This window comes from Benincasa hispida, chromosome 9 (genome assembly GCF_009727055.1).
Source record: "Benincasa hispida cultivar B227 chromosome 9, ASM972705v1, whole genome shotgun sequence".
Lineage (NCBI taxonomy): Eukaryota > Viridiplantae > Streptophyta > Magnoliopsida > Cucurbitales > Cucurbitaceae > Benincasa > Benincasa hispida.
Genome location: NC_052357.1, coordinates 56,066,895 through 56,083,192, shown reverse-complemented (window position 1 = coordinate 56,083,192; position 16,298 = coordinate 56,066,895). Strand labels below are relative to the sequence as shown.

Below are 16,298 nucleotides of genomic sequence, written 5' to 3'. Positions count from 1 at the left end.
AGTCAAAGATTGCAAGAAACATGCCGATAGAATGAATGTTGAATCTTGGATGATTTGCAACATATAAGGCAATTATATGATTCGAATCATTCTCCTTGGCTATTATGGGGTGACATGAATGAAATTCTTAAATATAATGAAAAATTTGATGGTCCTTGAAAATACCAATACTTTCTTGAGAAATTTAGAGAAACCTTGGATGATTGCGGCCTTAGAAATATTGTTTCTATGGTCCTAAATTTACTTGGTGCAATAAAATGAACATTAATTGCACTTTGGGAAAGATTAGATCGTGTCCTCTGTAACAATTCATTCGATAATATTGTTAGTAATTTCAAAGTTTTTCATCTGGATTGGACGAGCTCAGACTACAAACCTATTGAATTCTCCACTATTTTACCACAACATTGTTACAAGAAAGTAAAGTAAAAAATATTATCCTTAAGAATGGAAAATGGGACCAAATTACCAAAACCATTTCTTCCTTAAACCAAAACCTAAATTTTTGTACTTTTGCTCTCGACAATTGGGGTAAAACTATCAATATGGAGATGAAGAATAATATTGCCAAATGTAAAAGCCTCCTTAAAGAAGCTTACAATACTATATCAAATATTAATTTCAACAAAAGACATGAAATTGAGTTTGAATTTGATAGGCTTCTTGAGAAAGAAGAAATTTATTGGAAGCAAAGATTTGGCTTCGTTAGGAAGATCAAAATTCAAAATAGTTCCACCATAAGAAAGCTACCGTGAGAAAATCCAAAAATGAGTTCAAAGGGATTTATGATGCAAATGCAATTGGTCAAATGATCCAAATTTCATTGTTGAAAGATTCACTTCATATTTTCATAATCCCTTTATTACTTATCCAAAACAAATTTGCATTAATGATATTCTTCAATTTATCAATCCTAAAGTTGATACGAGGATGAATGTCATCTTTCTAACTCCGTTTACTCATCATGACATCGAAAAGGCAATTGAAGATATGTTTCCTACTAAAGCTCTTGGTCCAGACGGTTTCCTTGCACTTTTTTTTTTCAACTTTTCTGGGATGTGGTTGACCTAAACACAACATAACGCTGCCATGATATTTTAAACAAAAAAGAAAGCATCAAATAATGGAATGACACTAATATTGTCTTAATCCCAAAAATAAAAATTCTTACAACAGTAGGGGATTTCAAACCTATCGCTTTGTGTAATGTCAAATATAAACTCATGACTAAAACTTTAGCAAATTGCCTGAAAAGCATCCTTGACAAGATAATATCTCCAGCATAATATGCTTTTATTCCAAGCAGAGCAATAATTGATAATATAATCATTGATCACGAATGTCTACATAATTTAGAAAACAAGAAATCCAAAAAAGAAAGTTTGGCAGTAGTCAAATTAGATATCAGCAAAGCTGATGACATAGTTGAATGGTCTGGATATTATGAGTAAACTTGGTTTTGACCCTTTGTGGATTTCTCTTGTTATGGATTTATTACTACAATTAGATTTTCTATACTCGTTAATCGAGAAGTTAAAGGATCTATTGTTCCAAGCAGAGGCCTTAGACAAGAAGATCATTTATCTCCTTACTTATTTTTATTAATAACTGAAGGTTTATCTTTTGTTTTGCAAGATGCTAACAATATTGGAGCACTATCTGGAATTGAATTCTCCCCTCAAAGCCCTAGAATTTCTCACCTATTACTTGCAGATGACAACTTAGTTTTTTTGCAAAGCTGAAGAAAAAAAATTCCATAAATTTAAAAAAAGATTTTTTAAGCTACTTCTGGAGAAAGCATCAATTACGCAAAGTTTGCCATCATCTTTTCATCAAATATGAACTTGAATCATGAAAACCATCTTAGCAACATCCTAGGAATTAAAAAGACTAAAGACTCGGGATTCTACTTAGGATTACCATCTTCATTTTCTAGGAGCAAATCCAAAGATTTGTAATATATTCTAGACAAAGTATGGATAGTGGTTCAAGGCTGGAAACAATCCTTTTTTTCAGTGGCTGGCAAGGAAGTTCTTATAAAAAGTGTGAGGCAAGCATTATCAATCTATGCAATGAGTTTATTTCAACTTCCAAAGAAATTATGTGATGAAATTATAAAATGTTTTGTAAAATTTTGGTGGGGATCTACAGAAGAAAAGAGGAAAATCTATTGGAAGAAATGGGAAGATCTTTGCCTACGAAAGGCGTTAGGAGGCTTAAACTTCATAGACCTAGTTGGTTTCAATCAAACGCTTATAGCCAAACATGTGGAGGTTGATTATTAATCCAAACTCAATGATGGCCAGAGTTTTGAAATGCATTTACTTCCAAAATGAATCGATTATGGGGGCTCAATTAGGACCTAATCCTTCATTTATTTGGAAAAGTCTTCTTTGGGGTAGAGAATTAATTCACAAAGGTCTTAGATATTGAGTTGGTAATGGTAAATCTATTAGATTCTTCAAGGATCCTTGGATTCCAAGATACTCCACCTTTAAACATTCTCGTATTTTTGAAGAATCAAGTGATGTTCTTGTCTCAGAATTCTTAAATAAAAATAATCAATGGCAAGCGAACAAATTAAAGAAGTTGTTTCTCGAAGAAGTTGAGATAATCAAAGAATACCAGTAAATATTCATCCAAGGCAAATGGACTTGGCACATCAAGTACTAATAACATGGAACCTTTTTGGAAATCATTATGGAATCTCTCTGTATAGAGAAAATTTTATTTATTTTATTCTGGAGATCAATTCAAGAAATCATTCAAGCAAATATCAAACTACTCAAAAGAGGTGGTAATGTCTCACCTGTTTGCCCACGGTGTAATATCTTTGAAAAATCCACTGACCATGCTTTATTTAGTTGCTCTAGTTTAAAACAACTTTGGCGCTTGATTAATCCATCTCCCATCCTTATCGAAAATTTTAATAACTGTGTTCAAGAGAGATAGTCAACCATTAGTTCTTACAACAAAGAACAAATGAGTATAATTGCATTAACTTGCTGGGCTATTAGGAATGATCGTATAATTTAAGGTTGAATAAATCAATTCCAGATGTAGCTACAAGGAAAGATTGGATTATGAAGTACTATGAACAACATCTTCATTCTCATTCACAGACTAATAATAATAGCAAAATTATCTCAATAAATCAACGATCTCATCATCGCAAATGGAAGGCTCCTCCTCATGGTTCATGTAAACTCAATGTTGATGTTGCCTAGAAATATGGAACATCTTCAACAGGAATCAGAGTTACAGAGATTCAGGAGGAAAAATTCTTGGAATTTCAAAAAGACATCTGAATCTAGATTACAAACCTCCTCTTGTTGAACTCTTAGCTATTCGTGAAGAAGATTTGCAAATCTTCCTTGCACAAACCTAATTGTTGAATTAGATTGCATACATGCATTGAACTCAATTTTAAAGAAAACTTGTGGTGGGGGAGCAACGGATTGCTGGGTCAAAGACATCAGAAGCTTGGCTATTTAAATAAACTTCTTTTTATCTTTGAAAAAAAAAAAAGTTGATTTCATCAATATTAGTTTAGGTTGTATTAAAAATATACTCATATATCTAAGTTTCTTCTTCTACTTTTTTTTTCCCCTTGTGATAGTTATTCTTAGTTGATTAAATTGTTAGAATTAATGAATTTAATTATTTGAATAATACGAATTAATTGAAGCATGATACCTCAAAAATCAGACCACCAATTGATTTGCAATAGTTTTGTATGTCATTTGTAATCTTAAATAACTACAATATTATGATATTGAAAAATGGATAAAAAAATAAATTTGTATAATAGAGAAAGTATGGAGTTTTCAACGTACTTTTGACGAATGTCAAATATCTTTTATATAGATTTTTAGCTTTATATAACTGATGCTCAAGTAATCTCATAATTGATGCTTAAATGTAACGTCCATCCAACTCTTGATAGTACCTTTATGGATCATCCGTTAGGAACTTAGGTCACTTGCCACCTAAACTCAATGAACTATTCACTTGGACTAGTGCAAAGCTATAGAGGACCTCCATAAGACTGGCTACAAGGTCCTCTCTGGATCTTGCAAATGTTCTCCATGGGTTCTGCAAAAGGTCTTCCATGGATCTTGCAGAGACCCTCTAGTTTCTATTCATAATGGTTGCCCCCACTATTAAGCTTGACCTATGAGCTATTGGCCAAGAGTGTCCTTTGGGGAGATTCATAGGTGACCTCCCTAACCATCCGCTTGTAGGGAGTGCTTCAGTTCTTACCCAGATACTATTGTCATTGCACTTTATTAATTTAAAGCGAAATCCTCATTTAACCTCTTACATGTATTCCTCGCTTTGAAAATTTGAATTGAGGAATCATTCAAATATAAAAGAGAGGATTTTTAACCTATATTCCTATATAGACGACGTTAAGACGCTCCATGGCCACTAAGACGATTTAGAGGTAATTTTCAAAAAACTGCACATTAACAAAAATGTTGGCTACAAATCATACTTCATCCTCCTCACGCGGAGGAGGAAATACTATAGTAATACTATAGTAATTGACTTCTCACCTTTTTATAATCGTGTCCATCATTCTATTGAAGGTCATGTTCCAATTTATTAGCCGCCCTACAAAAAGAGAATCGATGTGAAGATCAATAAACTCTTGGCTCTTGGTTAATTAACTGTGAATAAAGAATGTGCAAGTTTCTTTTTTTCTTTTTTCTTTTTTGAAACAATGAAAGGAATACAAGTGTATACAAAAAAACTAAGCCCACTAAAAACCCCCTTTAAAGGGTTTCCAATTAAATAAAATTCTGCCTACGAAATAATTACAAAAAGTCTTCAAAATCGAAACTCAAAGAAAAACATGAAACCTCACCAAAAACCAAACCTCGCTAGAGTCACCCTCCACCTAACCAAAGAATGTGTGAGCTTACTCTTCACGTTTTACGTCCACAAACACCTCTAAGGGTGCACTTAAACTCACTCCCCCAACCCTGGACCCAGTCGTAAGAGAGGCTGGAGGAGCCAAAAAGCTTTATGGCAATATTTTATTAATCTTGAACAAAAGCGTTACAAAAGGCTAATCTTAGCCTTTATATATAGGCTTAGCTCATGGGGTTCATGGGCTCTAAATACAAGAGTGGTTAAGCATATCATTCAAGTAACTAACTAACAACCTGACTAAGAAAAGAAATGAAATAAAATATTAAAGCTAGATAACACGAGAGAACTCTAATAAAGCTAAATTACAAAGAGAACCGTGAATAATCTTAACCTACATAAAAAAACGTTGACGTTTATAAACTCAAGGAGTATCAAAGCTGGAAAAAGCTTCCATGTTGATTTGATGCCATAGCAAAACCTTGTGAGAAGTCAAATTGGAAGAAAACACATTACTTTATTTATCTCTCCCTTCGACTCCCTAGTATTGTCGAAGAATTTAAATGTCTTTAACATATCTGGCTTATGGTGTGAAGTAATCATGACTTTTGAATCATCATAAACATCAAGTGGAGCTAGATATGACCTATATGGAATTACAATAAAGTCAATAGAAGAGAAATGACAGAGAAGCGAGATTCAGTCAAAACAAACCAAAATGAAAGGAGCGACATTATTCAAAAGGTATCATAGCAGACAGAAAGGACCCCCCACTAAAAAAGATAAAATGTTCGATATAAAGCAACTTCCAATGATATTGATATGTGTTACCTCTGTACTAAAATCTCTCAGTTAAATGCAAATTTGCAATTCAACGTACAGTTCTCAGGATTGGAAAGTACAATTCCAAAGCTACGAACTGCTAAGCATTTTTCCACGTACTCCTAAACATAACAGGTACACCAAGTAGCCAAATGACTGAACTACATTTTACCTAAATCGTTGCATACATCTGAGTTTTATAATGATCCCGACATATAAGAAGTTTGGTTAGTGGTCAAAATAATTGAGCTAAATTTCATCCAAAAACTTGCTTACTTGGTCTTTGCACTGAGCGTGAAAGAAACGTTCCTTCAATTTATCTATTGGCTGACCATTCCTACACATCAAATGAGTTAAAGTAAATTTGTACAAAAATGCATGGCAATGGAATTTTTTAAAGAAAGAAGAGAGTTTACTATTTTCACATCTCATATCATTTTTCATAAACAAGGAAACATATATTCCTGTAACGTAGAAAATTCAGTCCATTATGACATAGTATCGCAAAACAAAAATGGAGGAATTCGTCCATATTATTTTTGTGGAATCAAATCCATTCTTGACATTAATGGAGGGGGAAAAAGGAAGAAAGAAGGAAATATCCAATGCTGAAGCAAGAGGGCACAACTAAGTTCTACCTTGTTTATATTATGGTGTGTTCAAACCAAACGAGTCATAGTCATACATACCATAAAAAGATACAATCCCATTTTCACCAAAATAACCGAACAGACCGCATCAAAGTATGAATCATAACATAAAGAAATTGTTAGAAAACCAGTTTGTACATGCAATAAGAAACAGTGAACTCAGAGTTTACCACACTTTTCTCAGTAAGCAAGACACTAACTTATTATTGGCTGTGCGTACCAATTAATCTAGGCAGCCAAAAAACATAAAAGAATTATGGTTCGATTCAATAAGAAATGTCAAAGGTACTAAATCAAAGTTCACGCTGAAATACCAAGATTAAATATGTCATTTGCAGCCTTTGTTGCCTTACATTCCAAATGCAGAGCAAACAATATATAATATGATGTATCGTTCCAGTTTTATTTGCATGCAGAAAATTAAATATGACTTCAGCATCAAAACAATTTTCAGTCTTGCCACGTATAGTTACCAATCAGCAAAGACCCAAAGTTCAAATATAATAGCAAAACAGTAGTAGAACAGAATAGAAAAAAGGGATCAGGCTCACATTCCCGCCACACTTTCAAATAACAGAGATCTTCCTTGTGACGATCTGGATGCCAAAGTGTCCCACACAGTGTTCATGTATCAAAATAAGTTCAGAGAAATCACCACCAGCTGGATATGCTTTTTGAACCTATTTCATACATTTTTCACAAGTAGGTTCTGTTAGTAAACACCATAAAGGAATGAAAATGTAAAGCTCAAACGAGAATGAGAACGAGGTGCAATGTTCACTATTCCAACCCTCAAGTGGGTCCCATGAGTTTGCAAGCATAACCTAAGCTTGGCAAATCCTCACCTCAAACACTTAGGATTTCTAACCAACCCCAAAGTATACAAATATTATTCAGATACCATGTTGAATGAATCAGAATCTGGCACGGGCATGACATACCTCAAAGTTTTTAAATGCACAAGTATGTTAGCAGTTCCATAACGTTGGGTTCTTGGTGAGAGAATAAGTTGGCAGTGGCACACATTCATAAATACTAAGCATAAAAATTTAAAATAAAAAGAAAATGGGGGAGAAAAACAGACTTAAGTTGTTAGCTAACAGCTACTCTTCTTCATCAAATGGACCTGCATCTTTGACATCCACCATGAAATTATATTCCTGATCGCAACCCAAGTATGAGTCGCACATGAAATAAAGCGTGTATGGTTTCTTTCCAGTATCTTGAGGTGCAGTGAAATCAAGCTTGACCTTCAACTTCCTTTGAAGAGAAACCATCTTAATCGCCAGTAGCTGGTTACTCTTTGTGTCGCCAACAACAAGCCACCAGCCTTCTTCTTTGGCTTTGGGGTACCTCGAAGCATCCACAGGCCCAACCTCAGTCCTCCCATCAAGATCACGCTCTAGTGTAACTTGCAGTGCTATGTTCTCCCCAGCTGCAACATTCTCACCATCAAGTACCTCATATGCCACATCAATATTTGGAAATCGATTGCAAAAACATGCAATATCCAACAACTGAGAATCTGACATCTGAAGTAGTTCACGCCTTTCCTCGTCCTCCATTTCCATCAGATCAAATACCGTCTCTATGTTCTTTCCAGGGTTCTCTTGAAATCTCTTGGCCAGCTCCTTTGTGAAATGTGGTAGCTGAAGAAGCATGGAATCCTGCTCCCACAAGCCCTGGATTACCATCTGGCTGACTTCCATAGCAAGAAGGGCAAGGCTCAGCCAACCATTGCTCGAAATGACATCCACCATTGCCTGCAGCAACTTACTGGCTGAAATGACTCCTCTCGTTGATCCAATGCTAAGTTACCACCAACAGATTGCCTCAAGAAATGTGCCTGCAGCAAAGCATTTGCTTTGATATGTGGGTCTGTACATTTCAGATTTTCAAAGGAAAATCGTTGATGATTAATTAATCTACGAATCAACTCTTCTTCACCCGGGCGTATTGGAAGCAATGCATATTCAGAAGCTGAAGCCAGAATCTCCAGAAGACACTTCATCTTGGTTTTAGCAGTTAATGACAAACTGAAACGCTCAATAGTAGTATAACTGACATAATATGATGCTATCATTCCATTATTAGATGGAGAAAGGTCCACATCATCCTCAATGACAATGCACTTGCTTGCTTCTAAGTCACTCAGCGTGTTTTCAACAAGCTCTGAAAGGTGGTCAGAAAGATGCTGATGACTGACGCCTTGAAGATTATAATAATTGGGATTTTGAGTTAACCTCCTGTACATAAGAGTCCACCTAATATAATCAACAGCATCTTGCTTGTTCTCAATAGTTCCAGCAACAATTTCTGCATTTATATTATCATGGAGGAAATGGTGTAGGTGGCTTTCAACTGGGAGAGGTTCATATAAGAACTTCTTGTAGTATTCTTTACAAGGTGCATGACAGAGAATGACACATTTCCCAGATTTATCGAGCAGTGGTCGACTGGCATGGCCCATCATCTGCATCAAATCAGTAACAGGGTAGTCAGACTGAGCATTTTCCCTTCCATGATAATATTGTGTTCCCATAACCACCACCAAATGGGCTAACAATTGAACACCCCAACACATCGAACTGCTTATGACACAAACTTGAATCCACCCTGCTTGGAACAGTTGTGTCACAACTTCTTGATCCAAGCTACACAATCCCTCGTGTAAATAGCCAACTCCATGACGTAAAAGGGCTTTAGCATCTCATCATGAATCTTGTCAACAAAGGGTTCAATGTCTTCAAGAGATCTTAGCAAAAATGGCAGTTTCTCTCCATTGTCTGCTCTTGAGTATGTCATTATATCTACTGCTGCCAGTCTGACATGCTTTCTTGTGGGAACAAAGACAAGTGCTGGCTTTCCATTCTTTGCATGCTGAACAATGGCGGTGTATGTTGGCTTTGTCATTGCCTGCATTCTAGATTCAAAATTAGCAATATCCACCACCTGAATATGAATTTCCAAAGGCACAGGACGAACACCAGGTGCAAAATTGAAGAGACCATGCGAAGTAGCACCTATCCAATCCCCGATATCTTTTACATTTGCAAGAGAAGTAGAAAACGCCAGAATTCGAATCTTGTTCTCAATCTGACTTGCAATATATCTCATCCTAGACACAATCACCTCCAATACAGAACCACCTTGACCTCCAATCAAGTGAAGCTCATCAATAATAAAAAGACTGACCTGTTGAACATGTTTGTGCTGCTTCCAACGACGAGATAGAGCATCCCATTTCTCTGCGGTACTAATGATTATTTGACCTTTCTCAAGAAGTTTCAAATCTGTAATTGTTTCCCCTGTTAACTCAACAACATGGATCCCAAGTCCCTTTCCAAACTTCTTATCCCAGTCCCTGAAACTTTCTTTGGCAAGAGCTTCTATCGAGGCAATATAGACAGCACAAAATATGTTATCCTGTCCTTTCTGATGATTCCGTAACATAGCAAACTCCACACAGATAGTTTTTCCACTTCCAGTTGGTGCCGCAACTAAAACATTTTCATCGGTGTTATATAGCACAGTAAAGGCTCAAGTCTGAACAGGATTGAAATGCTTGAAATCTTGATAAAGAGCTTCATAAGATGGATTTCTCAACGCAGTCACGGGAAGAGGTTGTAAGTCTAACAGCTCCGTTGGAGGGAGGAACTTTTCTGGCAGAATGAGGTGCTTAAAAGAGAGGGGCAAAATAGTTTGTGATCCTAGCCATCTATCTGACACAACACGTATGAAGTACTGCGGGGGTAGCAGTTCACATATTGGCACCGTGAAATTCAAGGTGTGGTCCTCATCAATATACTGCTTCTTCAACAAGAAATATTCGTAATGATGAATGAATTCACCATCATTATCCTCCACAAGCACCCAAAATGACTCTACATATCCATGAACCTTGTCCTCCCATTGGAAGTCTGGTGTTATTGTGAGTTTAACTCTCAGAACAGTGCGTGTAATTGGCTGAACATGTGCAGCAAGATTTAATTTTGGGAATTGATGGATGAACTTATGAAGAGTTCTTCCCATTTATGGGGCACGTACAAGCTCACCTAGTTCTTGCGAAGAGAGATCGTAATACTGTTCCCAAGCCAAATCCTTCTTCTCCAGCTTCATGAGAATATCATTTGGGATACCATAAAATTGCCGAAGAGGTGTCTGGACACCCCACATCCTTTTACTCACCATCTTACACAAGTTCAAGGCCTTCACAGCAAGTTGTGCCCATCCTCGTTTCAAAACAATCTCAAAAAGAGCCCGCATAAGCCATCCAGCACTCTGATGGAACATGAAAGAATTTATATTAATGCAATGGAAACCAAAGTAAAATAGAATAGACCTTAACATAAGCAAAGAAAATCAGTAAAGAAAACAAAAGAAGTTCGAAGAACAACAAAGTTTGTAGGAAACCACAAAATGAGTTGTAAATTACTATTAATAGCAAAGGTTAAGCTTTCAAATTAAAGTGAGGTAATTCAATTTGTATAAATTCACTGAATAAAAGCAAACTGAACAGACCTGAGTTATGAACACCATGTCAGATGTCAATGACAGCGCTTCCAGCTTTAACTGAGATATATACGCTTGCAGCAAAACATTGATCTTGGCACTGGGTTCCTCCAAGCTTTCCTTGATAGGAATTGGAACACATTCCAACAACTTCGCTAATTCCACTTTCTCGTCTTGCCGCACCGCTACATATTTAAATTCTTCACTCAATGCAAACAAACGACATAGTTCAATATCTCCCATCATCGGCTTCAAATGCTCATTGTAAGTAGATATTGTTCCATGTGTTATATAGTAGTAGCTAGCAACACGACCCAAATCCGTAACTTGAAAATACCCACTTTTTCGATCATACTTCACCAGATTATTTTTATCTAAAATTGTAGCAGCTGAATGAATCTGCAAACATAAAGTATCCTCATAATGAGAAAAACAATAGTATTGTCTAACAGAACCACTAAATAAAACATCAATCATCATTATCAGCCACGCAATCAATGTATTTACCCACAAGATTTAATTTTCAGACATGATCGTAAGGAAACATAAATTTTTTTTTTCTGGACAGTTTTCTGCACCAGGGAATATAAAATGATTGGAAGGAATAGAAGAATATGTTTAATTAATATTACAAGGTTTGTTCTAGGTAAATTTATATCTTTAAATTTTGTCTATTTTCCTTTCCTTTTCTGACAAGTAGAACCACTCATATTGTATTTCTTTCCTCGAGCACAATAGTGTATCGGCCATTATTTTTAAAAGAAACAAACTCTTTTTTTTTTTAAAGTGAACATGGAAGTTTCCAATAATCTGTGAGGAGCTAGAAAAGGCAAACACTCCAAAGCCAAGAGAGCTTAACAAACCCACTCTGATAGGTTTCTATTAGTTCTGTTCATAACAAATTTTCCTTGAACTTGCTAATCTAATCTATTTCTAATGAATGTTACAGTTTACAGCACTTATCACTTCAAAATGTCAACTTCCATCTTCTGCTTTCTATCCAATTATTGATTATGATAATTCATAAGGTTACTAAAATATCCTTTAGTGAGTAGGGGTAATTTTTTGTGGGTTATAGGTCCTCTAGCATCTCTCCTAAGCATGTGTTTGAGGAGGAATAGGAAAACTATCACGATCCACTGTGATTGAGAGGACTGGAGCATCCTATGCTTCTGCTGAGAGGACCGAAGCATATCATACAAAATGATATTTGTTCAGGGAGGCTTTTACTTATTCATTGTTTAGACATTCCTATTTTCTTTTTATTCTAGACCACAGATCACGATCACTAGAATCACTGCCTGGCAAGTTGTATAGCCACGTTCTTCTTAATCTCGTTTTGGTCTTAAATTGATGTGGTGTTTCTTTACCACAAGAAAGTTAAAAGAAAATATTTCTGAAATGATAATTTATCATCTATTATATTTGCTATATATTTTTCTGAAGTGTTGAATATTGTTCATCCGCCACCTAAGACCTAAGATCTCAAATACATATAGAAACAAGAAATATTCTACAAAAAGTAACAAGCAATCAAGCAAGCAATCAAGCAAACAATCAATATTAGACATTTTCAAGACAACAAAAATAAAGTATTTTGAACATACCAAATCAGCTCTCCTGCCTTCCAAAGTTATATCCCTTGTAAGAGCATCAGGTGCTAGTCCATAAAGGGTGGGATTCCTTAGCATACGAACATACAAGTAAGTATATCCAAGCCAATTACACGCTTCTCTTGCATTTTGAACAGTCCCAAGAACAATTTCTGCATTTAATTGATCAGCCAATTTGGACACAAACTGACTTTCAATTGGTAGCTGTTGGTTCATTAGTGAAAGATAGTACCGTAATTCACCGTGCCCTGTGATGATTATTCCCTCCCCACTAGAATCAAATTGAGGTCTTCCTGCACGACCCAGCATCTGCATAACATCTAGTGGACTTAACTCAGTCCATGCTCCTTTCTCTGGATTGTAAATCTGGGTTCCCTTGATAATCACAGTATGAGCTGGCAGGTTCACACCCCAAGCAAGAGTAGCTGTTGAAACCAAAACTTGAATATGACCATCACGAAAAAGTTCCTCAACAAGTTGGCGATCAACCCTTGTCATCCCAGAATGATGAACTGCAAAACCATAGGGAAGAAGATCTTTGAGATCATTACTTTTAACTAAATCTGTATGAGTGTGAAAAATCTCACGGCTAGCACTGTCGTGCTTGAATGCACCAAGTGTATCATTGGCAAGAGCAGAATCTCGTATAGCATGAGCTGTTTTGGATGTTTCTTTCCTTGAATGGACAAATATAAGAACCTGATGTTTTCCTGCAACCTTCGTTACCTTCTGATAACAGAGATCGTTCATCAACTGGAACCTCTGCAATGGCTTCTTCACAGTTAATCCAATATTATACACTTGAGAGAGCGGGACAGGTCTATAGCTATTGTCAAAATAAAACATACCTTTTTTTGGATCAACTCGCAAAAAGAATGCTACATCTTCATAGTTAGGGAGTGTGGCTGATAATCCCACCAAGCGAATATGCTCCTGAGTCATCTCAATCTGCCTCACTGTTCTGGCGACAATGCTTTCAAGCACAGGACCTCTGTTATCATGAAGAAGATGAATCTCATCAATAATCAAAAGCTTTACAAGCTGCATGTATGTGCGATCACCGGACTTCCTAGTAACAATATCCCACTTCTCAGGAGTTGTAACAATTATTTGAGTCTCCTCAATCTGTTGACGAGTCAATGTCTGATCTCCACTAAGTTCCCGTACTTTGACACCATAGTCCTGCAAGCGATCAGACAGAATGCCAACAATTTCAGCAACAAGGGCTTTCATAGGTGCAATATATACAATCTTATTTTCATTGTGGTTGTACGAACCATCTGGATTTGTGTGCAGCGCAATCTGCTGTAGTATGGTAAGGACTGCGACATTGGTTTTCCCGGCACCAGTGGGGGCGCACAAGAGAACATTATCGGCTTTAAAGAGGGCAGTCTCGTAGACTTTACTCTGCACCCTATTTAACTGAGTCATTCCCTTAAAAGCTAGTTGTGCCCAATCTGGCATGGAAGCAATTTTAACAAATTTCTCTTCGCTATCAAAAGGCTTTGGAGTCAGTTTAGGTACATAAATCTCTTTGTAACCCTTACTGAGATGTCTGTATGATCCATCAGGAAGTACACATTTGTTGTTTCCCATCAAATGACTAGCTTGTTGAAATGCAATACTGTCAAGAGCAAGCAATTGGGTCTTTACAGTCAACCCCCGGTTGTCTATATCTCTCTCAACGGGCTTCAATTGACGAGCCTCTTCTCTGATGCTCTTCTCTAAATTCATTTGCCGCTCTTTCGCTGTTGCTCTAGTAGAATGCAGCTGCTCGAGGATTGCAACTAAACCTGGACCCAGATGCATCATTTTCTCCTCAATTTTTTTTTCCTCTCTTCTTGGTCTTCAGACCTAGCCAAACGGATGCACCATACAACCTTCAACCGGTTTCGTATAAGAAATTTTATAAGGCTGAATTTTTCAAACTGGAGGTGCACCAACAACTTGGTTTCAATTTCCCGATCATCACCTTCAGCCAGTATCTTCAGTACCTCTTCCGCAAGATTCTGGCATTTCTGTGGATCAATTTGTTGCTCGTAAGCCTGAGAGATTTTCCTCTGCAGCCAGTAAGCATCAATATCCTGAACATTAAGGTCCATACCCCCATCATCATCATTTTCCTGCAAGTCATCGTCATCGATTCCACCGTCCATCTGCACGGCGCCAGAACCGTTATGCTCTGCCACATCATCCTCGTCTTCTTCATCCTCCTGGACCATGTCGAGATCGCTCTCTTCCTCCTCCTCGTTCTCCTCAAATTCAACAGTGAAACCTATACCGTCGTCAAGAGTACCATCTCCATTAGCTGACGCAGGTCCGGCAGTATCGATCCCATCTGAATAATCAGTAATAAGCCTCCCAATGGATACCAACTGATGGAACACGTGGTTTGGAATAGGGTTCAATAATTTCTCGATCTCTTCTTTCTTGTTAGGGTTCTTGAACGTCTCGTCTTTAAGAACCGCCAAAGTCTCATCGGCCGCGGCCGTTACAATGCTCAAGGGTTGGCCGCCCAATTGTTGTTGAATGAGACCGAGCATCGCCTCGTAAGCCGCCCTGGTCTGCTTAGTCTTGGGCATGTAAACACCTTCGTCTTCCGTAGAAGTAAGAACGGTACGACGGCGCTTGCCTGGCCAATGCGCATAGTGACCTACTTTCATCTTTCTCTTGTGCAAGGGCGTCCCTCTACAAACCCTATCACCAAAGTTTTTAGCGTCAATATTTCTCCAAAGCGACTCCGGCTCGCCGGTGGGTTCATGTGTATCGCTTCGGCGGGAGTCACTGGCCAGGACCAAACTGGCGGCTCGATAATCATGGTTCTTGAGACGATCATAAGCCTCAGCACCGCCACTCAAATAAGCCATGACGCAAGTTTAGAAAGTTCTTTCTCAAGAATAATGAAATCATCTTTCTTTTTCGAGGAAGGCAAACCGAATTTAAATATCAAAATTGTTGATTTTTCTCTCTTCCTTGTAGGAAAAGTAAATATAACATTTTAATTTTTTTTTTTCAAAAGAAAAGTAAATATAATATTTTAATTTTTTTTTCAAAAGAAAAGTAAATATAATATTTTTTTTTTTTCAAAAGAAAAGTAAATATAATATAGGTAATGGAATCGTCATACGTGATGTTTCAAAGTTTGTTGAAAAATTTCACAAAATGACCCGAAACTCAAAAATTTTTCTACCAATGACCTCTTCCTGAAAATTTTTCTATAATGGATCTTTTCCCCATGCGAAATTCCAAAATTACCCCTAGTTTTTAAAAAGCCTTCAGACCGTTTAGTGAATGCGCGTCTCTACGAATACTTTACAACGATAGGGTCTCCCTCCATTTCGTTCATTTTCTGGTCGTTGAAAGATTACTAAGCGAGCATTTAGATATTACTAAGCGATCGTTTAGTTAACTGTTACGCGATTGTTTAGATATTCATTATGCGATCATTTGGCTAACTATTACGCGATCGTTTAATTTTTGTTATACGATCGTTTAGATATCTATTATCACTAGAAGAAATTCGGGCTTTAATATCGGTTGGAAAAAGTGAAATTGGATGTATAATGTCAGTTTTAAGAAAAACGGATCTTTAATGTCGGTTTTAAACCGACATTGAAGATGAGCTTTAATGTCGATTTTAAACCGACATTAAAGGTGCAATTTTTATTTTTTTTCTTATTTTATTAAAAAAATAAAACCCTATATCTGATTTTTGACAACACTTCTTCGCGCACCGCCTCCTTCTCTCTGACCCAAACCCTATCGATCGATCGCCCATGTCCGTCAATCTCCTTCACACCGTCGCTTTCCCGTTCGTCGATCTCCT

General features: G+C 36.9%; 1 protein-coding gene across 1 annotated transcript; it reads right to left on the bottom strand.

Annotated features, from left to right (window-relative positions):
- Positions 1-752: 752 nt before the first annotated feature.
- On the bottom strand, positions 753-15,392 carry LOC120085480 (DExH-box ATP-dependent RNA helicase DExH12-like). Its single transcript, XM_039041458.1, is given in 8 exon segments — positions 753-1,084; positions 2,810-2,933; positions 4,560-8,139; positions 8,142-9,047; positions 9,050-10,628; positions 10,869-11,258; positions 12,467-14,302; positions 14,305-15,392. Coding segments are annotated over 6 exon segments (6,435 nt in total). The 5' UTR covers positions 15,340-15,392; the 3' UTR covers positions 753-1,084; positions 2,810-2,933; positions 4,560-7,450.
- Positions 15,393-16,298: the final 906 nt, after the last annotated feature.